Genomic DNA, 27,108 nt, shown 5'->3' on the forward strand with positions numbered 1-27,108 from the left:
CATAAGTCACGCAGAACCACCAGGAACAAGCCCTCTGATGACTTCAGTGATCAGGCATGTTGGTAAAGGAACATCAGAAGAGCCCTGCTGGATCAGACCCAGGGTCCATCTAGTCCAGCATTCTGTTCACACAGTGGCCAGCCAGCTGTTGACAGGAAACCCACAAGCAGGACATCACTGCAGCTGCACCCTCCTGCCCATGTTCCCCAGCAACCAGTGTACATAGGCAATTGCAGTAATCCAGTCTTGAGGTTACTAGTGTGTGATTTTTCATAATAGAAAACAACTACGTTCCCCTCCCTACAATTGCTTGACACACCACTGCGGTCTTCCATCAGGCGCAGGGCCAAGATTGTCCTTGGTGTCGTGACTTGCAAAGGGCTTCTACACTGTCTGTTTGCCACAGGGTATCACTCCTGTTTTACAGATGAAGAACTGAGGCCACAAGTTACTCCTGGTTGGACTTTGAATCCATGGTGTGCAGGGATTGTTTTCTAGAGTTAATAAATAAATTGGAAGTAGTACGCACAACTCTTTTACAGTCCAAAAGATACTTTTTGTTCAGATTCCTGAATCATAGTTCCTAAAATATTTCCCTTGCAACTGTGGGATAACCCTGCCTTTCACAGTCCTGCCTTGCCCATTCTGTCAGGGATGAGACCATGTTTCCAGATTAAATGGTGACATTTCTTGGATCCCCCTCACCTCCAACAGCTGCTGTACAGAGTGGAGCTCTACTTCCTATCTTCTTATCAGGGGAAAGAGACTGGAGGGAGCTTCCACTACAGTATGGGGCCAAATCCAAGGGATATGGACAGATGACTGTATCCAACCTAGGGTGGCTGTTTATGCATTGCCAAAAGAGGACACCAACTTGCATAGTATTTTCATATGCATAGGTACAAATTTAGAAATAATTGATTTTCAACCAGCCTTGGACTGGACAGCCCATCAAAATAGAGGACACCTTTAAACAGAGAAGACTCCTCTGTAAATTAGGACACCTGGCCACCCCAACCCAACCGTGGATTAACATTTTAAGGAACATCTGGAGGGCCACCCATTCCCCACTCCTGCAGCAGAGGCAACGCCACTTTTCAACCGATATCCCATTCCTCTCTCACATCACTATATCCACCCTTTATTCCATACATAATATTATGTGATGACTACTGCTCCTTGTAAGAACAAAGGTGAGCTTTTGGGAAACCCTCAGCTCCTCTGCAAGCAAGCTGGGTAAACAAGCGTTGCAAGGTCGTCACACCTTTCTAAGTAAAGTCCAACTTCTGAGCTGTTGTTCTGCCTGGTACAGTTGCTATGCAGGGGGAATTTTACAGTGATGCTCTCCTGTTGCCGAAATGGGACAATGTAAAAAGAGGTTAGAAAAAAAAAGAGGCAAAGCTTTGTGTTCTGTGTCTTTATACGTGTAGAAAGATGTTTCTGGAAATGCTTAAAGCACTCTAGAAATGCTTAAAGACACTGATTCCCCCCCCCCCGCCTTTTTAAATTGCTTCTTGACAGAAAGGAAAGATATTTTGCAGAGACCTTGAAGGCACTTTGCCTTGTGTTAAAATCCATTCTCTGTCACTTAACAAGAGCCATGGCTCTCCATACAGGAAGGCTTTTAAAATTTAGAAACACTTTTAATGTCCCACATTTCAAATTATTTTATTCTCAATTCACCCAGCACTTCTCAAAGATCTCCCATTTTTAGTTAAAAAAAATCCAGGGACTGGGAGAGAAGAGACTACCCCCCCCCCCCCGAGGCTTAATTCACACAAGCTTAGTTAATAAATTGTTGCCTGAATGTTTAAGAATAAGCCAGTGGGGAGTGACTCTCTGGTGGGGAAACAAATTAAAATTCAGACAGAAATAGGACAGAGAGTAGGATTGAAGGGTTGTTGGGGGTTTTGTTTAAATCTGCTTGTGTCTAAATTTCTGCTGACTCACGGTCATCTGCTTCTGATTCAGCAGCAGTGTGCATTCCTGAACTAAGGCTATTTCCAGCGAAGAAAGGAAAAGATTTGGATGAGTATGAATTAACCATGAAACATCCAGTTAGCATGATTAAGCTTGAGAAAGCTCAATAGAACCCCACATTTGCTCATACTGTACATGCCAATTCCATTCCACAAAGGCGCGCGCGCACACACATTTTAGCTTTGCAGAAACACTTAGATACTGGACTTAAATTCCATTGAGGTTTGCATAATTTAAGAATGAAGGAGTATATGTGTATTTTTGGCATACAGACCATGCAAAATCCTGGCTTTACTCAGAACCTGGTATTTGAGGTTTCGGTTGGCAAGGAGTGCGTAGGGAAGGAGGCATAAGTGAAAAAGGAGGCATTTGATAGAGGAATGTCTGGCAGTCAAGAAAAAGAGACAGGTTGTGTTTATGAGGCATGGCTAAAGCGTTCAGGGTTTTTTTTTTAGTGTGGAAAACAGATGGGTAAAGGAGCAGAGAAAGAACCTGATGAAATAATGAATGGAACTGGAGACGACGGAGGCAGGACTGGTGCTACTGTTAGGCAGAGTGAGGCAGTCACTTCAGGAGGCAGCAAGGTGTCGGAGGAGAGAGCTGTATGCCACACAACCCACCCTGTGCCCCCTAAGCTAGTCTGCTGCCTTCAGCTGTGGTGGTGGATGCTGTCCCATCACCAGTGATAAGGTTCACCAGCCAGTCCAGTCTTCTTTCATACATGGAATGGGAGGGGAGCTTAAATAGGGACAAGCTTATAAACAGGGCCGGCCCTACCATTAGGTAGAGCTGCCTCAGTCGGCAAATGCTGGGGGAGAGGGCAGGAGGTGGTGGCAAGTGAGCCACCACCAGCGTCAAAATAAGATTTAGCTGTTGCCCTCTGCATATGGAATGGAGGACGCCATCTTCACCTCAGGCAGCAAATGTCTTGGGCAAACAGGGAAAAGAGATTGTAGGCTTCGGACAAATGATGAACTATGATTTCACACACAGCGAATTATTAACTTTTTGGAATTCCATGAGTAAGCGACAGATGAGCACCTAAGTATCAGCTCTTGGGGCCACTGAAGGGAGACGAAACCAGCCACAGTGACCAAATGATTTTAAAAATTATTACATTTCTATCCCACCTTTTTTCCTCCAAGGAACCCAGCGTGGCTTACATGGTCTGCCTTCTCTCTATTTTTATCCTCGCAGCACCCTGTGAGGTAGGTTAGGCTGAGAGTCAGTGACTGGCCCGAAGTCATCCAGTAAGGTTCATGGCCCAGCGGAGACTACAACCCGGGTCTCCCACGTCTCAGTCCAACACTCTAACCACAACACCACATTGGCTCTTGGGGTTTTTTTGGGGTTGGAGTGAGGAAAACCACACCAGCACAATGGTATGTGTTGTAGGGACGGAGATAGTCTTAATCTAATTGTTTTTCATTATTTTATGGAAGCTGCCCTGAGGAAATCAAATATATCCAAATGATGACAGAGAGTGCTCCTGAGGCAGACTGTTTGATGGTAGAACTTCTGAGCTGACCTTCAGCCTAACCTATCTCACAGGGTTGTTGTGAGGGTAAAACAGAGAGGAGAAGGACTATGTACACTGCACTGGTTTCCTTACAAGAGGGGAAAAGGTGGGATATAATGGTAATAAAATAAACTACTGTAGGGAAACAAGATGGTGGACTCGATGGGCCTTTTGCCTGATTCAGCAGGGTTCTTTTCACGTTCTTATCCCTAAAGTCTTTTGGAAGAGTGTGGCTTTAAAACTTCAACACTTATAGATCAGATAAATGTGCTTTTAGCTCCCTAGTAAGGTTTCCAAACCAAATAAGCAGGAAGGATAGAGAGATGTTACCGTAACATGCTGACGTTTCAGCAGGCCTGCCCACCAAGCTTATTTCACCGAAATAAGCGGCACCAGCATCAGTGGAAGCAAAAATACAACACAATGTGGCTCTTGCAACAGAAGGTGGATAACCCTTCCAGAGCGTGTGGCACAACAGGGGTCACAACCACTACTTCCAGGGTGGAATTTGACGTGAGGGTTACTCCTCGCCTCTGGAATGCAGACAGCCCTCCTTTCTCTCTTGGAAGAACATCGGATCTTTCCCCTCCAAGTTAAACTGAAAGAAATCCACAAGTTCAGTTGGGTGGGACCCTCTGTATACAAGGATTCTCAGGAAAAAAACTATTAATTGAAAAAGCAGCCGTCAACAGCCAAGGAACACATTACGGCAATGCTGTTCCAAGCCAGCTTTCCATGAGTATTCCATATTGGTCTCTCTCTCTCTCTCTCACACACACACACACACACACACACACACACACACACTGATCTTCCCCCAGGCAACCCAAATCCTGTACCAAGAAAACAGAGAATAAATTAGCCCAGCTGAACAGATCCGCAAGCTAGTAAATTACAATATTGCAAGATGGTAACTGATGCAGATTGACAAATTATATGCATTAAGCAAGCTGAATAGATTTGCATCTCATTTTGCAGGATTTGTTCTGCGCTTGCTAGTCAGAGGAAAGCGGTGGGAAGAGCTAGGTAGGTAAATGAAGCCCCCCCATCTCATTGTCTTATTCAGCCCCCATTTTGGCTTCAGGAGTTTCCAGCAGAAATTTTGCAGACATTTCACCCAACATATTTCCAAGCATGTTCTTTCAGTTTAGAGGGCTAGAAACTTGCCTTTTTTATCTTGAAAGCTTTAGAGATTCTCACAACACTAAATTCTGTGTGCAGTAGCACACACTGACCTCCCTCAATGTTGTGTCACATCCCTGCATCAAATCCGGGCATAATTTAACTGGAGCTGGACATATTGAACATTTTGAGAATCTCAGCTTTTTTTTCTCTTTAAGGCAAATTTCGACCCTTGTGGCTCAAAGTGACCCAACAGGCTACTGTCAGGGGCCAGATGAATGCTGCAATTTGGTGCAAGTGCATGAAAAAAGCATGATGTGCAGTACTAATGCAGAATTCAGCCCCCTGAGAATATAAGCTTGCCTTTGTTTTTTTAAAGTTACGTTTCTAGTCCTTATGACTACACCCACACCCATACCAAGGACAAAATATCTGGATTTGAGAGAGCCAGAACAGGCCAAATAAGATTTCCATTGGCCAAGGGTTTGGCCTTTGGTGCCTTTGTTGTATTCTCATTATTATGATTTTCTTTTGCCTTTCAGGGCAAAAGCTCTCCCAAGGCGGCGTACAATAATAAAACACATAGAACCAATATTAAGAGTAATAAACCAGTAAGAACACAAACAGCAACGAGGGTTTCACCCCTCCGCAGTGACTTACAGATGCACAATATGTTATGAAAAATGACAGGTTGTAGGAGTTAGTTTGCCTGGGTGCAGAATTGGATTTATTATCCTCTGAGTGACACCTCCAAGAGAGGCTCGGAAAGTGATAGCAAGGGAGAGGGCCTTCTCAGTGGTGGCCTCCTGATTCTGGAATAATCTCCCCAGTGAGGCACACCAGGCACAAACACTGTCATCTTTTCGTTGCCAGGTTAAGACTGTCCTCTACTCCTAAGCATTTAATGCCAGATGAGACATTTTATAGCAGCTGTCTAAATACATCTAGTATTTTATTGAAATTAGTGTTTAGCTATTTAAATTGTTTTTAAATTGTGTATATTTAATTTTTTATGCTATATTTCCTCTTGTGAATTGCTGTGAACCACCCAGAGAGCTTCGGCTATTGGGTGGCATATAAATTAAGTAGTTTTAAAAAAATAATTATAAATAAATAAATAAAATGATGATGAATGGGGGGTATGGCTCAGTGGTATGCTAGAGGTCCCAGTCCCTGTCCATCTCCAATCAGAAGGATCAGGTAACAGAGCCTTCCCCAACCTGGTGTCCACCAGGTGCCTACAACTCCAGCTCCCATCAGATTTGGCCAGCATGCCCAATGGACAGGAACGATGGGAGTTGAAGTCCAAAGTGTCCAGAGAGCACCAGGCTGGGGAAGGCTGAGGTGGCAGGGAAAAGCCCACCTCTGTCCAAGACTCTGGGAAGCAGGCAGCAGTGGATTAGATAGACCAGTGTTCCGCCTTGGTATAAAGCAGCTTCATTCCCATTTCAGTAGGAGTGATGACACGGCCATGGTTACAAACTGCTCCAACACCAATTCACAGCAACAAGCAGCAGTATGACCTCAAACCCACACAGTTGCCGTACGCTGGCAGTTCTTTGTTAGCAGGTAAACTTTTATTTAAGTTACAGTGTCTCCAGGTGAGGAGGGCATGGGGGAGGGGGAAGAAAAAGGAGCTGGAATGTAAACACAAGCTTGGAACCGACGCTCCCCCTGGAAGAGCAAGGCCTGATGAGGAGTGCAAAGTGCCCAGGGGTGGCCGGTGCCATCGCACCCTGACCCCTTCAGGAACTGGAGCAGATACTTCTCTGACGGATCTCCGAGTCAGGCGTGAGGGCCCTGGGCGCTGGGAGGAGCAGGCCTGAGGGATCTGTCTCCAGGGAACGGGCTGGGAAGTTGGCCTCAGAAAGCAGCGAGGAATCGTCCACAGACTCAAACTCTGTCTCTGCGCACGAAGAAATAGATAATAATCAGTCTAACACAGCCTTGCCCAACCCACTGCACTCTAGCTGCAGAGTTGCAGGCTACAACTCCTATCACCCCCAGCCAGCATGGCAGCTGGTATAACACATCTGAGAGGGGGAGAGAGGGGGAAAGGGAGATCAGCGTCATCTCAATATTGCATACGGGCAGCTGAGGCGACATTTGAAGTGGGGGCCTCTTCAAATGGAGAGGAAGGGGACTGTGTAAGCCTCTTTGCAAGAGGAAAAAAGGCAGGATATGAATGCAATTTTAAATAAACACAGTTTTTTAAAAAAATCCACAGAAGCAGTAGGGCTGGGGTGCTGAATCTCTTTCAGACTGAGAGCTGAATTCAGTCCCGAAGACGCTGCGGGGTGGGGGTGGGGGTGGGGCCCTGCAGCGGTGGGCGGGGTCAAAGGCAAAAGAGACAGGGCTGAAATGCCAACCAACCCTCCGCCCCGCAAAGTTTTAATTTAAAGCTCTCACAACCAGTAACTAAGCTGTAGGAGATACACTGCAACCTTTTAGAACAGGGGGAAAAACTGCACAAAAGCAGACTGAGACCCCGAACGCTGAGGTTCAACATCCCTGCAGTAGTGCTTAAATTGCTTTTGGGTTCACCTGTGGTATTGATCCACAACTATGCATTAGCAGCGAGTTCTATGGCACCCTGAAGGCCAATAACGTTTCTTGCAGCATGAGCTTTTGCCAGGCAGGAATGTACTTTGGATGTCCTGAAGTGGCCTGGATCTGCACTCAAGACACTGATCTGGAAAGGCGCCTGCAAGGATCGGTAAACGCCACCTACCTTCGTTCGCTCCCTCGCCCAGGCTGGATTCTGCTCCAGAATCGGGTTTTCGGAAGCTGCTGCTGTTCCTGGCTTGCATCCCAGCCACTGTGTGGGGTTGAGAGCAACAACTGAGTGAGAAAAAGCCGTGTCCACAGCCAGAGATTGTGTGATGGAGGGGGGCAGGGAATCATCGCCAAACAGCCAGAACTTAAACCTCACATACTGACCTGGTTTGCACAGCAGGTCAGCTTATCATGAGTTAATTAACCCATGATTAGCCACAGGTGTGCGGCTGCCATTTTGAATATGCAACTCCCAATTAAGGTGATTGGGGGTTACGGCGTGTCTTGTGAGCTTGGCCATTGTGGGTTAATCGAGAGTTAAACAACCCACACTTAGCCCTCAATTAGTAGTTGGGGGAAGTGTGGGTTGTTTAACCCTCGATTAACCCACAATGGCCAGGTTCACACAACATGGTGCCACTCTGAATCACAGGTCACATATTCAAGCTGGCAGCCACATGTGCCCCACATGCATCAGGGCTAATCGTGGGATAAATAACCCATGATAAGCCACCATGTCATGTGAACTGCCCACTTTGTTACTTGATGGCATCGCTTTGGAGGCTGGGTGAAGTAACGCCTGCAGGGTTTTTCCTCCCTCTGCACAAGGAGAGAAGAACTGTAGCCTGCAAGCTCCATTCAGGTGAACTGCAGAAAGGTTGTGGAACAGCTGTGAATATCTGTCCTTGGCCCCTGTGCTTGATTTATTGTATTTTTCTGACAATGGAAGTAAGAGGCCATTTTGACCAAGACTGGATTACGTGCTTGCCAGTGTAGGTCTTAACTGGTGAGTCTTTTTTATTTCTTAATTTTACTGATGTGTTTTTAATTGATTTTGCTTTCATGCAATAGGGCGCACTCCTATGGAGATAGATGGCCGCCTCTGTACTTGGAGGCAACCGCCTATCCAATGCAGGGCGGGAGGAGCGCGGAGGGGATCGTCTCCTCCGCACTCCAGCTGCCTTGCATTTGCGGCTAGGCAGCCGATTTCGGCTGTCTAGCTGCGGGCCCTCGGAGCGCAGGGTGGGGAGGCTGGACAACACATAGAAGTGTTGTACTGGCACTTCCGAACTCTCTATTCTGCCCCCGGGAACAGCCCCTTTCCCCTGCTCCACGCTGCTCTTCCAAGTGCTGAGTGAGGGGACAATCCACGCTGTCTACGAGGTGGCGGGGGAGAAGGTGGGGAGGCAGTTCTCCAGGAACCGACTAATCTTATGGCTGTCTAGCTGCTGTCTAGCAGCCATAGGATTGCATCCTTATTGTGTTGTATTTGGTTATTGTTAGCTAGGAATGTATGAGAAATTTGCTTCAGTTCATTTTTTTTAAAACCAGAATTTACCCAGCTTGCACCTCCTGCAACTGAAAGCGGACCCAGACACAATCTGCAGTCTGTGTCGGTACACTTCCAAGTTTGTGACATTCAGATCAAAGGAAATGCATTCAAAAAATGTGCACATAAAGATGAGTTGTGTGCTTTGATGTGTAGGACAAAACAAGGTGTTTTAAGTAGCCTGCCTACATTTTGACTGTGGCAGCTACCTAACAGCGTACTGCCTCAGCAATCTGGAAGTGATCTGTGGGGAAAAGAACATTTCAGAACCACTTATCTAGAGACTTGCTGTTAGGCTATAGCAGGGGTGTTGAACTTCAAGTCTGGGGGCCAATTTGCATGGCCACACTCCCTTCCGCAACTGCCAATTGTTTGGTTTCCTGGTTTTGGTGCAGGTTTTCCCCCATGCCACGAAGTTGAAGTGCCTCTTCCAAGGCTTCATTCCTGGCAGTAATTGCTTGGAGCTCAATTATGCTGGTATTTTGGTCCTGCCCCGGTTTGCTTTTGACTTCTTGCCCTGCCCCACCCTGCCCCAGAGCTTCTCTGAAATTGAATTTCGCCCTTAGGGTGAAAGAGGCTTGACACCCCCAGTATATTGTCCAAAGATGAAAGGCAATTAAAAAAGAAAAAGCACACACACCTGTTCTGGAGAGCTCCTCTTCTTCCGCAGCCCCCACATCCTCCGTCTGTGGCGAGGAAATCTCCTCTCCTTCCTCAGAGCCTGTGGAAGAAACTGGCTTTAGACACATCGCAACCGAGGTTCTGTGCCTAGAAAAATAATAGATTACAGGCATGACATTCATCTCCCTCTTTTATTATTATTTTGATGGCACGAAACTGGCATCTTTGCCACATTTTTATTCTTAACCTCACGTGTCCGTTTTGATCTGCTCGAGGCAGATGCCACCCTAAGCCATGGTTTGTGCCAACCATGGTTTAGGTTTCAAGCCAGGATCTGAGCTCCCAAAGTGTACAAGCAGGCAACACCACAGCCTGTGCAAAATGCAGCGGCCAGATTGATAGAAGGGATCAGGAGGTCTGAATGTACAATACTATCTCTGGCCCACTTGCACTGGCTGCTTGCACATTTCTGTGCCCAATTCAAGGTGCTGGTTTTGACCTATGAATCTACCCATACACTATGATCATCATCTGAGGCCCTCCTCTGAGTGCCTCCTCTAACGGAGGCTCAGAGGGTGACACCACGGGAGAGGGCCTTCTTGGTGGTGGCCCCCTAACTGTAAAAAGATCTTCCTACTGATGTTCACCTGGTGCGAACATTGTCATCCTTTTGGTTCCCATGCTGGCTGGGGAATGCTGGGAGTTGTAGGACTTTTCTGTCAAAATATGCATAGAACTGCACCCTAAATAACTGTATTTTATAATGTTGGTTTTATGCTGCATTTTTTTTTTTATCATGCTGGCTTTGTGTGTGTGTGTCTGTATTTTTATTGTGTTGCTTTTAGTGCGTGTGTTTAACAGCATTGTATTTTATTATATTTTAGAATTGTACAACACCTAGATAATTTTTATGACAGGACTCTTAAGAATAAATAAATAAAATCAGTGTCCAAGGCAAAGAGCTTTTGCACAGAGAGATGGCAACGGTGGGAGACTGTCGCTCTGTGTTACGTCCTCAGAAAAAACAGACTTAACCCACTCTCTTTCCCCTATAGCAGGGGTGGGAGATATGTGGCTTTCCAGATACTGTTGAACCACAAATTTCATCAGCCTCAGCCAGTATAGCCAATGGGTGAGAGATGATGGGACTTGCAGTCCAACAACATCTGGAGAGCCACATGTCCCCTATCCCTGCCCTAGAAGAAATCTCACCTTTTCCTTTCGCCCACCCCCCTTACCTTCTTTTGGGATCACAACCCGCCGGTGTACATCTTCTGTCTGCTGTAGTGCTCCAGGTCTTTCCCGGCCAGATATCTAAGCAGGAAGGAGCGGGGAGGAGAGAATGAAGAGAATGGAAGCAAGTCAGAATTCTGTGGTTAACCGTGTGCCCTGTCACTTAAAAAACGTACCATTTCTTCATTTAGAGCAGGGGTCTTGAACGTCTTTCAGCCCAAGTGGCAGCATTCCGTTTTGGAGAAGTTCTTGGCGGTCACATTCCAGTGGTGGGCAGGGCCAAAGGCAGAAGGGGTGGGGCCAAAAATACCAGCATATTGGAGCTCAAAGCTCTCACTGCCAGTAACTCAGCCTTAGGAGAGGCATTTCCACCTTTTAGAATGGGGAAGAAACTGCACAGAAGCCAGGAAACTACTAAATGATTGGTGGTCAGGGGAGGTGGTGGGGCCAAGGGGAAGTGGGCATGGTCATCCTGGGACCCCAGAGGGCCAGAATGGAACCCCAGGTGAGCCGGAATTGGCTCATGGGCCTGAAGTTCAACACCCCTGATTTAGACTCCATTTCAGCAAAAGTACATATCTCTTTAATCAGTTTGTATAATTCATTCCAAGTGTAATCTTGAAGAAGCGGTAGAGTCTTAGCAAGTCTAGGAAATACTGAAGGCAGGAGTGGGGAGGGGCTGAGCAAGGGGGCTGAGGGCACTTTGATGACTGTATTCATGTCCCACCTTTCAGTCAAGGTGGCGTACATATTTCTCCCCCGGCCCATATTACCCTCACAACAACCCTGCAAAGTAGGTTAGGCCGAGAGAGTGACTGGTCCAGCGTTACCTGGCAAGCTTTGTGGCTCACTGGGGGTTTGAACCTAGGTCTCCCCAGTCCTAATATGTGGCCACCACACCAAGATTAATTTCCTATTTACTTTTGAAGGGAGTGCTGATCGGAGGCAGGGAGAGAAAAAAGACATAGGGCAAAAGAGAATACAGAACACCCCTCCTCTAACAAATGGGGACCCCTCCCCAAAGTCCACTTCTGGTTTGTCAACTCTTCAGCAGCCTATACTTTAAAAACCTTTTACTCCAAGTCATGAGCACTAGGAACTTGCTTTTTCTTACAGACAACAAGACATAACGGAACGTGGATACTGAGATTTCACCAGGTCCTGACCCAGATCCTACATGGCACAGGATGCGCATTAGAAAAGGAAGGGCCCAAAGATGCACACTCTTGCCACAGCCCCTGGTTGTGGGGAGGGGTGGCGGCCCCCAAAGCAGTTCACCCCATCCCAGGTCCTGTCTCTCACCTGCACAGAGAGAGGCTCCCTGGGCCACATGCTGCCCCAGATCCACTGCAGATAGCTGAAGAGGACGATGACGCTCAGGAAGGTGAAGTTGCTGGCCACCCCCAAAATGGCTGAAGTCACCGGGAAGTTGTAGAGCAGATATCTACGGGGAGACAAGGCAGAAAGGCAGGCAGGTTCTCTTTTGTTCCTTGGGTGCTTTGCCCCGTAAGTCAACTTGACCCAACCTGGTGTCCTCCAGATTTCTTGGTCTACAATTCCCATCATTCTCAGCCAGCATGGCCACTGGCCATGCTGGCTGGGAATGATGGGAGTTGCAGTCCAGGAATGATGGGCATTGTAATCCAACACAAGGCCATGCTGGCTGGGAATGATGGGAGTTGCAGTCCCAAGAATAATGGGAGTTGCAATCCAACGCATCTGGAGAGCACCAGGTTGACAAAGGCTGGCTTTCAAGTCATTTTACATCGTGCTCCCAGGAACTTTGTACTGCGGAGAGAAGTACATACAAGGCTCCCATGAGTGCCTTCGATGCACTGCCCTCCAAAATTAGAGATATCAGGCCTACTTGCTCCCTTTATTGGGTGCAAGATGTAGCTTCTTGAGTTCCTGGACACAGGATTTCAATTATCGCAGAGGGGTACATGCAACTCAAACTATTTTTTAAACTTATCAGGAGGAAATTGCAGTGTGTGTTTGTGGGCATGCTACGCAGCTGTTCAAGCATCTGGCGGTTTAAAAGGAGGCAAGCCTGGATAAGCTCCAGAGAAGAGAGGGGACACTTTAAAAAGCTCAGTGAGAGAGCATGGAATAGTCCCTGGCATCTCCAGATAGGAGGATCAGGCGGTAGGCAATGGGAAAGACATCTGCCGCAGGTCCCGGAGAGCTGCTGGCAATTTTAATTGTTCTGAACCGCCCAGACAGCTTTGGCTATTGGGCAGTACAGACATGTAATAACTAAAAGCAGCCAATATTGACCTAGACGGACCAATGATTTGACTGGTGACAAGGCAGCTTCCTAACAGTATTCTGCCTCTGAATCTCAAGGTTCCAAATAACTCTCCCTGAATCCTGATTCAAGATTGAAAACACCACTCCCGCCCCACCCCACAGGCACTACCTGCTCCCGTCCTCACCGCAGTCCAGTGAAATGGGCGTGAATTCGCAGCTGGGCCCCGTATATCTGGATCTTTGTGGTCTGAATTTCTATCACAGCACCGATCGTTGGAGTGTACTACAGAGCAGGAGAGAAATAAAGGTCAGTTGCTCATCCCTTGGGGGAGGAAGAAGATTGCAAAAAAGTTTTGCCCACCAAGAACACAAGGTCACCCCTTGTCCACATCCCAATTTGCTGCAAAGGAAGGTCTCTGCATCAAGACTTGCCAATTACACTATTTTTGAAAAAGGGCACGCTACTGGTGTCAGGGTCCATCTCTCCCCCCGCTCTTGAATCTTCTCTAGCCTGCACACCCCACTCTCTGTTTGCAGATGTTTGGAGAACTGGCAAAAACAGAAGCATTCTATTCCTCCAGAACATCTCCAGTTCGGCAGTGTCAGGAGCGCCCTAGCGGCCTCTTTCAGTCTACTCCAATAGCCAACTCAAGACACAGACAAAAGGATTCTTTTCAAGGCTTTAATCCTTTTACAACTTAATGACTCTTTCAGATGCTAATCACCAGTGACTAAGCAATGAACAGCAGAGTAGCCTATGCTCCGGGTAGGCAGTTGATCCCCGTTTGAAGGAGAATCACTTGCAGACCCTGAACTTATGGGCTAGGGAGAGTTCCTCCCTCTTTCCCTTGGGTAGGGTCCATGGGACGCGACCGTTGCTTGCGCGCCGAACAGGCGCTACGCCTCCTTTCTGCGCCCTCCATCGCTCATCGCTCCCTGCGTCGAGTGTCTAGCAAGCCCCACTCCCACACTCTCTCACTGCCAGGGTAACTATCTATCTCAGGAATGCTGGCAGGAGGAATCTCTGCCAGCTGCTGTGCCTGTGAGGGATGAGCGGGCTCCTCTCCCACGGATTGCTGTTCCTCCTCAGAATCAGAACTGCTCTGGGGTTCTATGGGCTCAGTTTCCACCCTGACAGGCAGGCAATTACGAGTTTCAGCTTTGCAAGAGCTCAGCTGCTTCAACCAGATGTCCTTGCAAGGGCTCAGTTGCAAACGAATTAAGAGGAGACTGGGAAGTGCGTAAAACTGAGCAAACCACCTCTTACAAGTCTCATATGGATACCCTGGAGAGAAAAACACACCCTTCCAAGGGCAGTCGCTATAGCCATCACCTTCTTCCCCTCTCACACTACACTAGCTTTCAGACCAAGATCCACCTAGTCTCCTCTTTCCAAATTGCAGTCAGACAGATTGCTCTAGTGCAAATTTCCCCAACCAGATGCGTGGGACTACAACTCCCAGCTTCCAACACATCTAGAGGGTACTAGGTTGAGGAAAGCTGCATTTGTGCAAGCTCACAAGACAAGGTGGCATTAGCCATCCCGTTTGTCCCTAGCATTTTATCCCAGGAGGAACAGACAGCTTGTGTGGCCAAGTAGGTAGACCAGGGATGGGGGATCATGCAGCCCTTTAGATCTTGTTGGACTGCAACTCCCATGAGCTCTCACCACTGGTTAAGCTGGCTAAGGTTGACAGGGGTTGCAGTCCAACAAGAGAGCCACGCATTCCCCACCCCTGAGCTAGACCGCTGGTTTTAGACCAGAGACCTGGGTTCAAATCCCTGCTCAGCCATTAGTCTCAGCCTATTTCGCAAGGCTGTTGAGTTGGGCAGGTGGCACGTGATGCACTCAGGTCTTTCGGAGGAAGGGTAGGGATAATTTAAAAAAGTAATAACATATTAAAAAAAGTTTGAGAAACTGCGTTTGAACACTGGTGCAGAGAGAAATGCGGGGGGCGGGGAGAATGTCCACAGCAATGAGGGACTGCATGGGAACCGGGAATTCCAGTCTCTTCAGAGGGCAAAGGAACACAGCGATGTCGTCCCTCACCGAGTCTTCCTTGTAGTCCGAGTACAGCTCGACCTCCACCGTCTGCTTCTGCTCTGTAAAACCAGCCAAGAAGAGGCTGGCAAAAGCCAGGGTGTCGAGGATCTGCAGCAAGCCTGAACGGTAGTGGAGCATCGCCTAGGCAAGGGGGACAGAGAGACTTTTTTCCAACGTCCTTCCAAAAACAAAGCCACCGGCTTATGTAACTAGTGCAGGGGTGCCCCCACCCCACCATGCCTTTTTTTGCAGCTCCTGCTCCCCCCTGCTGCTGCACCGCTGAATTTGCTGCCAAAATAAAGGCAATTTTACTTTAAAGCAAGGCGTGCAGGGAACCCTTCCTGTTTTCAAGCAAAACTGTGTGTGCGTGCGCGCGGGCACAGACTGGGGCAGGGAAGGGTTCAGCGGAAAATTCAGTGGCCCAGGGCTGTGGCTGCCGGGGGATCGGGGAGGGGGCAATGAACCTCTCCAACCCCTGAAAATTACCTACCCCTGATCTAGTGAGCAATCTTCATGTGCTCTGTGGTATTGCCCATTTCACATCCTGGGCTGAGAAAACGAGAGCTACGGTGCAGGCTGGTTGGGAACCATTCTGGGTAAGTCTGATGTGCTCTGTTTCCCCCTCATTCCTCCCTGCCTTTAAAAAAGTCCCTGGTTTGTCAGATTTAGCCTCTGAAAACCGAAGCAGCGTTTTGACCACAGCCGGAAGGAGGCGTGCTCTGGATGACCAAGCAGTATAAAAACTGCATTTGGGACTAGAGACCCAGTGGGGTTGGGAAACCCCTTGAGATACAAAACAAATGATGGCCGAGAAGGAATCCATAGGTTTCCCTTTCGCTTTGGCTGTTGACCTGGATGGTGCACAGTGGCTCAACGGATGTTTCCAACAACAATCAAAAGGGGTTGGCAATCTCCACTCAGGGGCCAAATCTGTCCACACTGCTAGCCCTGGCCCCCAGCCCCTTTCCCACAACCACTGATGGCTTGGTGGTGTCCCAACTTTTGTGCTGTTTTTCCCCCCTATTCTAGAAGGCTGAAATACCTCTAAGGCTTAGTCACAGCCAGTAAGAGCTTTCAGCTACAGTATGCTGGTATTTTTTGTATTTTGCCCTGCCCCCTTCGCCTTTGGCCCTGCCCACCACTGGAGTGCAGCCCCTGAGAGCTTCTCTGAAATCAAACTGTCCCTCAGGCTGAACGAGGTTCAACACCCCTGCCTTACATGCTCACAACTCTCAAGTAAGAACAGAGTGCCCAAGAAGAAGAATTTAAGGCAGGCTTTCCCCAACCTGGCACCTTCCAAATATGTTGGATGACAACTCCCATCATCCTCAGCCAGCATGGCCAATGGGTATTTAGGAAGGGTATTTGGGAGACAGCAGACTGTGACCATCACTATTTATTGATTTGTTTATTTAAAACATTTGTATCCTGCCCTGTATCATTAAGATCTCACGGCAGCGTACAGATAAAATCAATGTAAACAGTATAAAACAATAAATAATGTAAACAGCTAAAAACATATTAAACCATTAAACAAGCTAATCCCAATTAAAATCTAAAACAATAAAACAGTTAAAACACTGTGCTACTTTAGGGGAATGCATTTAGCCCTCAAAGGCTTTGGTAAAAGGTCATGTTTTTACTTGGTGCTGAAATGAAACCAATGTCTGCGCCAATTGGGCCTCCAAGGGGGGGCATTCCACAACCGGGGCAGCCACAGCAGAGAAGGCCCTCTCCCACATCCCACTACAGTGTATATCTCGCTCTGGTGGGATGCAGAGGTGGCCCCCTCCAACAGATCTTAGTTATCTAAGTATCCAACAGATACTTTGATACCGCCAATATCAAACAGAATGCAACAGAAACTGCTTTGAAATTCCTATGCTGTTTTTCATAGCTGGACATAAACCGGCATTCCCCAACCTGCTGCCCTCCAGATGTTTTGGGGTGACAACTCCCAGCAGTCCTGACCATTGGCCATGTTCGCTGGGGCTGATGGGAGTTGAACTCCAAAACATCCAGAAGGCACCAGGTTGGGGAAGCTGAATATAAAGGTTAAGATCCGTGCAGCAAATAAAACGGTGTTTTAAGTGCTGTTTGTTTACTGACATTCTTGTGTGCAAGCATGGGAGTTTTAGCAGAATGCCTCAATTATAGCAACATTTGCCTTTTTTTAATTACTAAAAGGTTTACATTACGCGATGGAAAGGCAAAGTCTTCGCCATATATAAACTGGATTATACTATTGGTCCTGTCTGGGGGTAATGGTATGCTGGGATTCTTCAGAACTGGGTCACGTCTGGACTGAGCCAAAGTCATTATCCAGTTTGCATATGGTGGAGACCTCGCCTTCCCATGGTGTAATGTAATCCTTCAGAATTCTGGTGTACCGGGACTGAGTGAATGTGCTGGTCCGTGCTGCCTGATTGCTCCCACTTGGTGCTTCCTGCCAGCTGGAGTAGCTAAACAAACCAGGAAGCCTCTGTCAGTGGTTTGTTTAGCATTCCATCTGAGCTGGGATCATAAGCCAAGAAGAAACCTCTGATTATACTGGTTGGGAATGATAGAAATGAACACAAATGTTAAAAACCTAGAGATTACCTTTGTAATCTGATACTTTAACAGGGCAGAGACATGACCTGCCTGTCTGTATAACCCCTTGTGTATTTTCAAGTAGTGGACATTCAGACTGGTTGTATTCATACAAAATCCACTGTTCAGCCAACATCTTGGTATCTCCATTACCAAGCATGGCTTCTGCTTCCTCCCCGCAAACGTGCTTCCTCCCCGGTCGTGCTCCAAGTTAAAAATCTTGGCAAATTCAGAGCAAGGGCCTGATTATTCAGGATTAAGCTTGAAAGTAAACTATGTGGGTTTCTGAAGGCAGCGGGGAACCCGTTGGCTCTTAAAAGTGGATCGGGGAAGGGTAGCAACCTGGCTGTGCCACCTCCACCCACTCAGACCCCAACCCCAGACATACGGCTCTGGCTGAGGAAGAGATGACGCGCCCGCCTTTGGTGTAACAGGAAATGACCACCATGAACATTCCCAGGTTCTGGTTGACTGGCGACTCGGGGAGCTCCAGTTCCAGTGAGATGCGGTATGGCTGGCCGTACATGAGGACCTGAGGGCAGAGAATGTGTTGAGAGAGAGAGAGAGAGAGAGAGAGAAGATTCTTGTCCCAGTGGCACTGCTCCTCCAGCTTTTTGAGGGCCCTGGGGCTAAGTGCCTTCAGTGGGGGCCCTCCCTTGGTAAATCTACCTTCTCACTGCCATTGTCACCAGCTGCTGCTGCTCCTCATCCTCGTTCTCATCATGGCCACCGCTTCCTTGCTTGGCAGGCAGAGAGCCGGCAAGCATGTAGGCCGAGGCATCTGCTGCTCCTCTTTCTTGTCACCACCGTGATCAGGGCCAGAGCAAGAGGTGAACAAACAGGCAGCAGTAGAGAAGAGGAGGAGCGACTGCAGGGGGCTCTTGCCAGTGGGTCAAATTTAGCTCCAGAGCAAGCTATCTTTGCCCATTTCGTTTTCTCTGGCATTAACCCAGCCATTAAATTCTTTCTTATTGCCATAGTGGCATCTGTGCATTGCCCATGCCTGTCCTAGACAGTGACCTAATTTAGCATGTTTACTCTACTAGTTGTATTTAGTAAACAAATCTGAAAAATGCCCCGTATTAATTTTTTGTGTTCCCAATTTACCACAAGTATCTGACCTGAAATATCTCAGGAAAAAAAATTAGTCACATCAATCACTTTGGCTGCAATCCTATGCACGTTTAGACAGGAAAAAGTCTTGCAACTCCCAGCAGGCCCCAGCCAGGCAGGACTTTTTTTCTGTCTAAACACGCATAGGATTGCACCCTTAATGTAATTTAAATGTCATATTATGTAGACGTTTTTACTGGATACTTGTAAAAATACTTGTAAAAAATTAGAAGCAATAGCATGTACTTCCCTTATACTGTTTGAATTTATGGAAAAAAATACAAAGGTACTGAAAACTGTTGATCTAATAAATTCTAGCAACCCAAAGAAATGTGCATGACATGCTGACAACAACTCCTCTACAACTTTGAAACTGCCAAGGCTGCCCAATATTGTATTTGCAATTGGCATCCATTCATTATTACTAATGAATGTATGAAATGGAAAATTTCCTGCAGAAAAAGAAAGCACTGGGACATTTTCTGGGAAATGTTTTTGTTTTGGAAAACAGCCACTGGTCTGTGGTAGCCAAGGCAAGTGAAGCCTTACATAATTGCAACCGATTCCCCTCCTTTTTAGGTCACAATGGGTTCACATGCAGGCAGGGTGTACAGGTATTGTGGGGGTGGGCAAATGAATCATATTTTATAGGACAGTAAATTTTATGGAATTAATTGCAAGGCTGCAGAGAATGGGTGTAGCATCATGGCTAAGAACAGGAGCAGAACAGGAATAGAACAGGAAGTCCTGGTCTTGGTCCAAATCTCATCTCACTAGGTGGCTTCAGGCAAGGCACTTTCTCTGCCTCAGCTGTAAAACAGGGAAGAATAATACCAGCCTAACCTTGCAGGACTGTTGTAAGGACTACAGGAGCGTGGACCTGGATTTATATCCCTCTGAATTGTGTCTGTAATCCAGCCCTTGCAAATAAGCCCGGGAAAGTTACTAGCCTACAGCTTGCTAGGGGCTCAGAGAGAAAGGATGGAAAAACTCTGTTGCCCTGCAGCAGCCCACTGCATTCCTATGCTGGCCACGGAAAAGAGACCCCCCCATGGCAACCCACTTTGTTTCCATGCTTGGCACAGAGGACGGATGGCGTGCTCCACCCCTCCTCTGCCCACCTGCTCACTTGCCTGCCTACTGTTCCTAGTCGCCTCTGGCGACTAGGTTAGTCCTTAAAAACAAGGCTGTCTTCGTCTGCTTGATATCAAGGGCACATTTCCAGCTGAGATGCTTTGTACAGACTGCAGGGTGGGAGAAAGAAGACTTGTTTCAGCTCTGCATGACATCCCTATCCACCCTTTTGGCAACCACATCCATCTAACTGCACTGTCCCCAACCTGGTACCCTCCAGATGTGCTGGACTACAACTCCCATCATTCCTAGCCAGCATGGCCATTCACCAGGTTGAGGAAAGGCTGATCTAACTCAAAGTAACAGCAGCCGCAGCTGCATGAAATCCTTAGTTACAAGCATATCATGCAGAGCAGGGAATGTTATAATGCAGTAATGCATCATGCAGTAGCTCACCTGGTCACGGCTGTCCTTGATGAAAGAAATATTGGCAATGGGAAAGGAGCACAGGTCTGGTCCAGGCTGGCTGCAGTCTGTCCTGAAAAAGGTCAAAGGTCCCGCCCCCAATCACATTCAGAGTATAAAGACCCCCTGCCTGATCAGACCAATAGGCCAGCAAATAGCTTTCCACGGTGGCCAGAGAGATGTCTCTGGGAAGCCCCACAAACAGGAAATGTGGGCAAGATCCATTTCCTGCCATGGACTCCTCTGCAACTGGGATTCCGGGCCATGATGCTCCTGCCCATGGAGGAGCCATTCAGCCATTATGACTAGTAGCTGGATGAGACCAAGGGCTTAGCTAGTCCAGCATTCCCGCACAGTGGCCAACCAGATGCCCCAGTGGGAATGCCCACATGCAGGACCCAACAGTTATCCATGTTTTGGTAACCTCTCGGTTGGATTGCAGCAATGAGTTGTAAGTGGGACTACCATTGAAGACAGTTCAGAAACTTCAGTTAGCTCAAAACAGGGCTGCTAGGTTACTAACTGGGCCAGGCCGATTCGACCGTGTGATGCCAGTGCTTCATCAGTGGCACCGGCTTCTGGTCCATTTCTGAGGCCAATTCAAAGTGTTGGTGTTGACCTTTAAAGCCCCAAATGACACAGTCAAAACACTCATTCATACCTCAGCTTATTCACCTGAGAGATGACAATCCAAATTCACTCAGTGCCTTTGTTTTATTTATAAGGATCTCAAACAAAAACAGAAAGCAGAAATCCAAGATCCCCAGTGGTGCAATAGCTTTATTAGGACCAGCCAACATTCCATTAATAGGTGAAAGCTTTCGAGTTCTGCAGAACTCATCATTGGACTACGTGGTACAAAAGAAGCAGGGGATGGGGGAAAAGAAACAGAAAATAAAAACAACACACAACCACCAATGACACTGCTAACAGAAGAATAAAAAAGGAAGCAAAATAACATCAGTAGATTAAGACAAAAAAAAATAGAGAGGCAAAGCTTAATTGATCCATCAGTTTAACAAAATCTGATCCTTGATCAGATAAAAAGGCAGTCCCAATCAACCAGGAAGATCTTTTTAAAAAATTTTAATGGAAGTACTTATAAAGACCACAAGTGCCTAGCACCCCTTAACAGCACAATCCTATGCATATGCAGAAGTAAGCCCACTGTGTTCCGTGACACTTGCTCCCTAATAAGTGTGGTTAGGACTGCAGCCTAAGAGAGGCATCCCTCCTCCTCGCACGCAGGAGAGAATACTTCTCCTGGGATTAGTGCTGCTTATTGACAGGTATCCACATCATCCATCAGCAACAAAGTAATACATATACTGTCCATTTTACCTCCTATGCAAATTTAACTGGTCAATCGGGTAGAACTCAGATAAAAACTTAAGCTCTGGACACCACAGTTGAAGGATATCAACAAACTGGAATGTGTCCAGAGCTGGGCAACAGAGATGGTGAGAGGTGTGGAAGCAAAGTCCTATGGGGAAAGTTTGAAAGAGGTGGGTATGCTTAGACTGAAAAGGAGGTGTTACAACAGCAATCTTCAAGTATCTGACTGGTTGTCACAGAGAATCAGGGGTGGGCAGACTTCAGGCTTGCGGGATCTACTTTGTCTTAAGATCCACCAACTGGAGCCTGGTGCAAAAGACGTACACTCAGAATTACAGAATCCCAAACCCAGGAATCTATTCTGAGATCTGCATGGAGCTCACAGTCCTTTCACACCAAAATCTACTCCTGCTTTATCTCAGGCGTTCTTGACTTCAGCAATATAATTTAAGGTAGGTGTGTGCGTGTGCCTGGAGTCATTTTCCTGCTGCTATTCCTAAACAATTGGGAGTCAGGAATCCTTGCCAATCTATTACGAATCACCCAGAGATCTAATGCTAGATCCAGTTCCACCTTCTGCTCACCCCTGACACAGATGGTGGGGCTAATTTGTTTTCTGTTGCTCCAGAGAAGCCTTCCCAACCTGGTGCCTGCCAGATGGGTCAGAGTACAACACCCATCATCCACAGCCTGCAGGCCCATTGTGGGGGCTATGGCCAGGGAGGCTGGGTTTTGCAGTCCAACACACCTGGCAGGCACCAGGTTGGGGAAAGGCTGCTCCAAAGGGCAGGTTTCAATTACAAGAAAGGAAATTTTGAGGAAACATTTAAGAATCACCTACTAATGGTATGAGCTATTTGACAGGGGAAGAGACTGCCACAGAAGGTGGAGGACTTCATGCAGAAGCTGGATGGATGGCCACCCATCTGGGGTGCAGTAGCAGCAGGTTTCCTGCACTGCCAGGGGGATGGACTACATGATCTTTGAGGTTCCCTTCAACTGATGATTTTAAGATTAGTTGACTAAGATCAGTTTAAATTAGGCAACAGCCTTACAGAAAAGGCTACTTAAAAAGCTCAGGAAACAGGACTTCCTTAGCCTGGCACCTACGCAACGGTAGCAGTGATGCCAGGCAAAAAGTCCATATTGAGGAAGTTCCAGAGCTAGGGAGCCACCACCGAAAAGGTTCTCTCTCCAGCAAGCCACCCACTAGCTTCCGATGGTGATAGAACCCGAAAGTTTACTACAACTGACAAGAGGCGTTTTTCCCCACCCCACCCATCCACCCGGCAACTAACCTGAACTGGTAATGTACGGGGCTGACGTAGCTGACTGTAGGCATGTAGGAGTAGTAGAAGCTGCCATAAAGGAAGACTGAGATCCACAGGAGAAGCAGCAGAACGCAGAGCAAAATGGCTGTTTGCAAGACGGTCCGGCGCACCCGGAGCATCAGCAGCGCAGCCACCTCTTGGGCCCACACCAGGAAGGGCCCAGCACTCCCCGACATGGCGTGAGCAGGAGAAGGCAGCAGAGAGGAATCCAGGGGAGCGTTCTGAGGCCCCGCGGGATCAACACACTGAGCAGCAAGGCGCCCTGCAATGGCACTGGGAGAAAGCTGGGAGACTGGAGGTGGGAAATGTAACAGCAGTTCCTTGCGCAACGCAGAGGCTAGTAAAAAACGTTCCCTTGATCCTAGCTGGACAGCACCCAGGCCTCCTACTCAGGAAACAGAGACTGGCTTCTGGTTCTCATGCTGCTCCGTTTGTGCCTCTTGGCTTTTTGGAGGCTCTCTGTATCCATGAGAGAGACGGGTGCCTGGGGGTCAGTGACTCCACAGCATGGCGAACAATGGGGCCGCTTAGCTTAGCTCAGCATTCTCCTGGGAATCAGGCAGTCTGCAGTCTCAGCAACTCTGTGGGCTGGAAGGGGCATGGCCAAGAAGACAAATAAAAGATTAGTGCTGTCTTTATCATATAGAAGTCAGGTCATAGACCAGCATTGCTCCCCCAGAACCACCAAAGGGGGGGGGCACATCCCTGCCCCCAGAATTTGCCATGGGAGTGGCCAAAAAAATGGCAATTTTTTGCTGTTACTGCATCAAATTCAGCAACATTAACGGGGGCCGCAAAAACAGCTGTGGAGGCCGCATGTAGCCCACACATTGCAAATGCCTTTAACAGGGGTGGGCAAACAGGGGGAAGGGAACCAGAAGGACTTTGAACAAGTGTGGGTACAAAAGAGATGAGAATAGTGCCACCGATCCAGTGAGTCACAAAACAAGTTGGAGAGAGCACGTAGATTTGAGCAAGAATTATGAAACGTCTGGGAGAGAACAGCAATGGCGTGTAGGAAGGAATGTAGGAACTACAACTCCTGGATTTCTCCTCCAGCCTAGTTCTTTCCCAACTGTGTTTAAGTTGATCTACTTCAGACTGCAATGGGGGGTTCACAAGCTCCTCTTTGCAAATGCCTGGTAATTTGAAGAAAAAAACCCACTCTGCATATAGAAAAGCAGCATATCAGGGAGAAACATGCTAGTTTTCAATGTGCAGGGACATATTTGTATGCGGGGTGCAGTCAATCATAAAAGCTCCCCCCACCCAGCAGTATGAAAGTGGTAGAGGCCAGATCCAAGTTGATAAGTTAGTGAGAAGTGGGCCTCTGAGGCAGAACAGGACCAAAGTTTTCAGAACTTTTAATGCTGTTAATGGGCAGTGGGTAGGGGAGGCGAGGGGGAGGATAAAGAAAATGGAAGTCCATCTTCTAGGACCAGGATCTATCTTGGGAGGGTTTTTTACTACAATCTCCAGGTCTAGTAACCAGTTGCAATATAGGGATTTGGGGGACCACTAGGCACAAACTTGTGCATCAGGAGAGTTACTACACACAGACACACCCAGTGAACCATACAACTGAGCTAACCAGAATATATGCAAACACAAATTACAGATGAGGGACTTCAACCGGCAGGGCTGTGTAAAAACCTAATCAAAGGCAATTATTTTACAGGGGAGGAAGACCATGAGATAAGCAATCAGCCCAATTAGTTGTGGCAGACACTTTTTTTAATTTGCAGTTTTAAACAGCAAGTTGTAGCAGCACTCTTAAACAGAATAAAGCCTCATTTTACAGCTGGGGAATGCGGAGGCTCCAGAGACCCACTGCTTGGGCATGGATCAGCCAAGCAAACGGCAGCATTTTTGTTGTCGTTCCTGTTGTTCAACAACTGAGAATCAGAAACCCTCTGCTGATCCACTGCATTTCAGCCAGAGATCTGCCCATCCCTGTTCTAGGATTTCAGCTACACAGATCAAGACTGGATTACACTCTGAGCCCTTGGAGAAGTAAAAAAGGCAATTTCTCAACTTAATTTTTTTAAAAGTTAGATATTTTACACCCACCACAAAACATCACATCCTAGTTTATATACTAGCTAAAGCTTCTTCTTCTTCTTAAAAAAAAAGGTACAGTCACAGCTGGAATTAGCAATGCTAAGATGTACACATATTTAGGATCCCCGCTTCCCAAACAAGAAAAAAGCAGAAAGGAGAAGGAATTGGGGTGGGGATGATTGCTTTATATTAAATGGAAAGAGAGGGGAGTCTCTGCACTGGACTTATCTTGTTTTTGTGGGGGAGAGGAGGGTCCCCAATACCTGAACTCCACCTCAACTTGCAAGGGAGAGCAACCTAAGGAGAGGTAAACCATACACACCTGGACACTGTGGACTCATCCAGAGGCAAAGGGGATGGGGTAGGAGTCCAGACACCCGGGTTGTGGACACAGAGTCAGATGGGAAGGAAGGTCAGGACAGACAGACATCTATGTTCCAACATGAACTTGGGGGAGGGGAGGAAGTAGAGAACTGGGAAGTCGGACACCTGGGTTCCAACCACGAGAGAGGGAGCAGATTAATTAGAAACCCGGACGCCTGGGTCCCAGCCACAACTGGGGGGGAAGCAGCTAAGTAGAAACTCGGTCGCGTGGGTCCCAGCCACAACTGGGCGGAGGGGGGGCAAAAATGAGAACACCTGAGTTGTTTCCAAGGCCGGCTGGAGCGACTCCTCCTTCTCTGTCTCCCTCACCCCCCTTCTCGCTTCTTCTGCCTCTCCAAAAAACTGGGTCTGCCTCTTCCGGGTTTAGCCCCGCCCTTGCGAACTCTTCGGAAGGGAGGCGGGAAGGGGAGGCGGGCCTTTTTTAAAGCTCCTGCAGCGAGCATCTCCCAGTCACGTGGTCGGAGGGATGCTGCCGCCGCCCGCCTGCCTCCCGTTTCCATGGCGACCAAGCAGCAGCAGGGGAGACCAGCCCTCGGCCTCCTTCCCAATTACTGACATTGGTGCTGGGGTGGGGGAAAGGCTCCCATGTTCTCCCTGTTCCAACTCTAAGAGGGTTAGGAGGAGCGGGGAGATGGGCTCCTGTTTATTCCCCTCCTCCTCTCAGTTGTGGGAGGCGCTCAAGGTTAAGACGGTGGAAGGGAAATTGGCAGCTCGGACTCCTACCCCACTGATGTGGGAAGGGCTGGGTTGCCTTCCAGAAGTCCTGCCTGCCTGCCTGCCCTATCCAGCCTGCCGCTTTTGTCTCTCTCTCTTTTAAATAGCACAGCGCAGTGTATTTACTTATTTATTTAACATCCCACCTTTCTGCCCAAAAATGGCACTCAAGGCAGCTGACAGTAAAATCCAGATTAAAAACAAAGCCTTAATTAAAAGATAACATAAAATTAAAAACACAGTTATAAACACATCAATGGGTGGCATTCGATGTTAGTCCCATGTAGAGTAGACCCACTGAAATGAGACTTACGCTAGTCACAACTAACTTAAGTCCCATTCATTCCAATGGGTCTACTCTACATGGGACTTACACTGGATACTACCCAGTAAAAGAAATAAACAGCACCAACCTTTTGTCAATTAAACCAGATACATAACTCTCCATTCACAATCACTCTCTTTGCTTAGAAACACCTTTTCTGATCTTACGCAATACCTTATATCCTGCTTCTCGGAGATATACTCTCACAAAGCAGCTAACGCTAAAGGCGTTGGACAAAAATATATATAAATATACAAGAACATCACTATCAGAACTGAGGAAATTAAGCCAATGCTTGAGGTTGGGATTTTTTCCAGGATATTCACTGGATAGTGAAGATACATTTCTCAGACCATATTGATAATGTTTTATTTTTCTAAATTTGGTAATTGGAGGTATTCAAGAAACTTCCTAGTAAGCTTTACTAGGTAAGGTGTCCTCTCTGAAGCAAAATGGATGTGGCACTTATGTGAGAAACTGTCCCCTTGAAGATAAATAACAGTTCTCTCCAATCAAAACAGTCATTTTTATGTAAAACACATTCATGCGTGATGACCTCAGATGACAATGACAAATAATGAATGGTTCCTCTGCACCCCATATTAAGTTTTAGGCCACCCACATGTCCAGCAAACTGTCCTCTACAAGATGGCATTGAGTTGTGCCGAGCCCAAAGCTTTTTGTACATACAGTGCACTGTTAAGCATGACACACCATGGCAAGAATTGCCAAAATAAGTAGAAAAGAATAAGGACCTGGTGCTGTACTATGCTGATTTTCTTTAGTTGGGTAACACAACAACAAAATACACCATTAATACACATGGTGCTTTACAGAGTA

General features: G+C 47.4%; 1 protein-coding gene across 3 annotated transcripts; it reads right to left on the minus strand.

Annotated features, from left to right (window-relative positions):
• Positions 1-6,181: 6,181 nt before the first annotated feature.
• BSCL2 (BSCL2 lipid droplet biogenesis associated, seipin) lies at positions 6,182-25,579 on the minus strand. 3 transcript variants are annotated; one of them, XM_084824828.1, is made up of 11 exons: positions 25,485-25,579; positions 22,752-23,372; positions 20,110-20,191; positions 17,855-17,998; positions 14,881-15,015; positions 13,016-13,113; positions 11,883-12,024; positions 10,586-10,661; positions 9,367-9,447; positions 7,353-7,439; positions 6,182-6,527 (listed from the first exon to the last, which is right to left on the minus strand). In XM_084824828.1, the coding sequence occupies exons 2-11, from the start codon at positions 22,958-22,960 to the stop codon at positions 6,367-6,369; spliced, it is 1,215 nt and encodes a 404-aa protein (XP_084680954.1). In that variant the 5' UTR covers positions 22,961-23,372; positions 25,485-25,579; the 3' UTR covers positions 6,182-6,366. The 3 variants fall into 3 exon arrangements, with proteins under 3 accessions (XP_084680954.1, XP_084680955.1, XP_084680956.1); XM_084824829.1 differs by having other exon boundaries at positions 25,168-25,579; XM_084824830.1 differs by lacking the exons at positions 22,752-23,372; positions 25,485-25,579 and adding an exon at positions 20,794-22,727.
• Positions 25,580-27,108: the final 1,529 nt, after the last annotated feature.

This window comes from Heloderma suspectum, chromosome 17 (assembly GCF_057233095.1).
Source record: "Heloderma suspectum isolate Gila_16-S chromosome 17, 16-S_ref, whole genome shotgun sequence".
Taxonomy (NCBI): Eukaryota; Metazoa; Chordata; class Lepidosauria; order Squamata; family Helodermatidae; genus Heloderma; species Heloderma suspectum.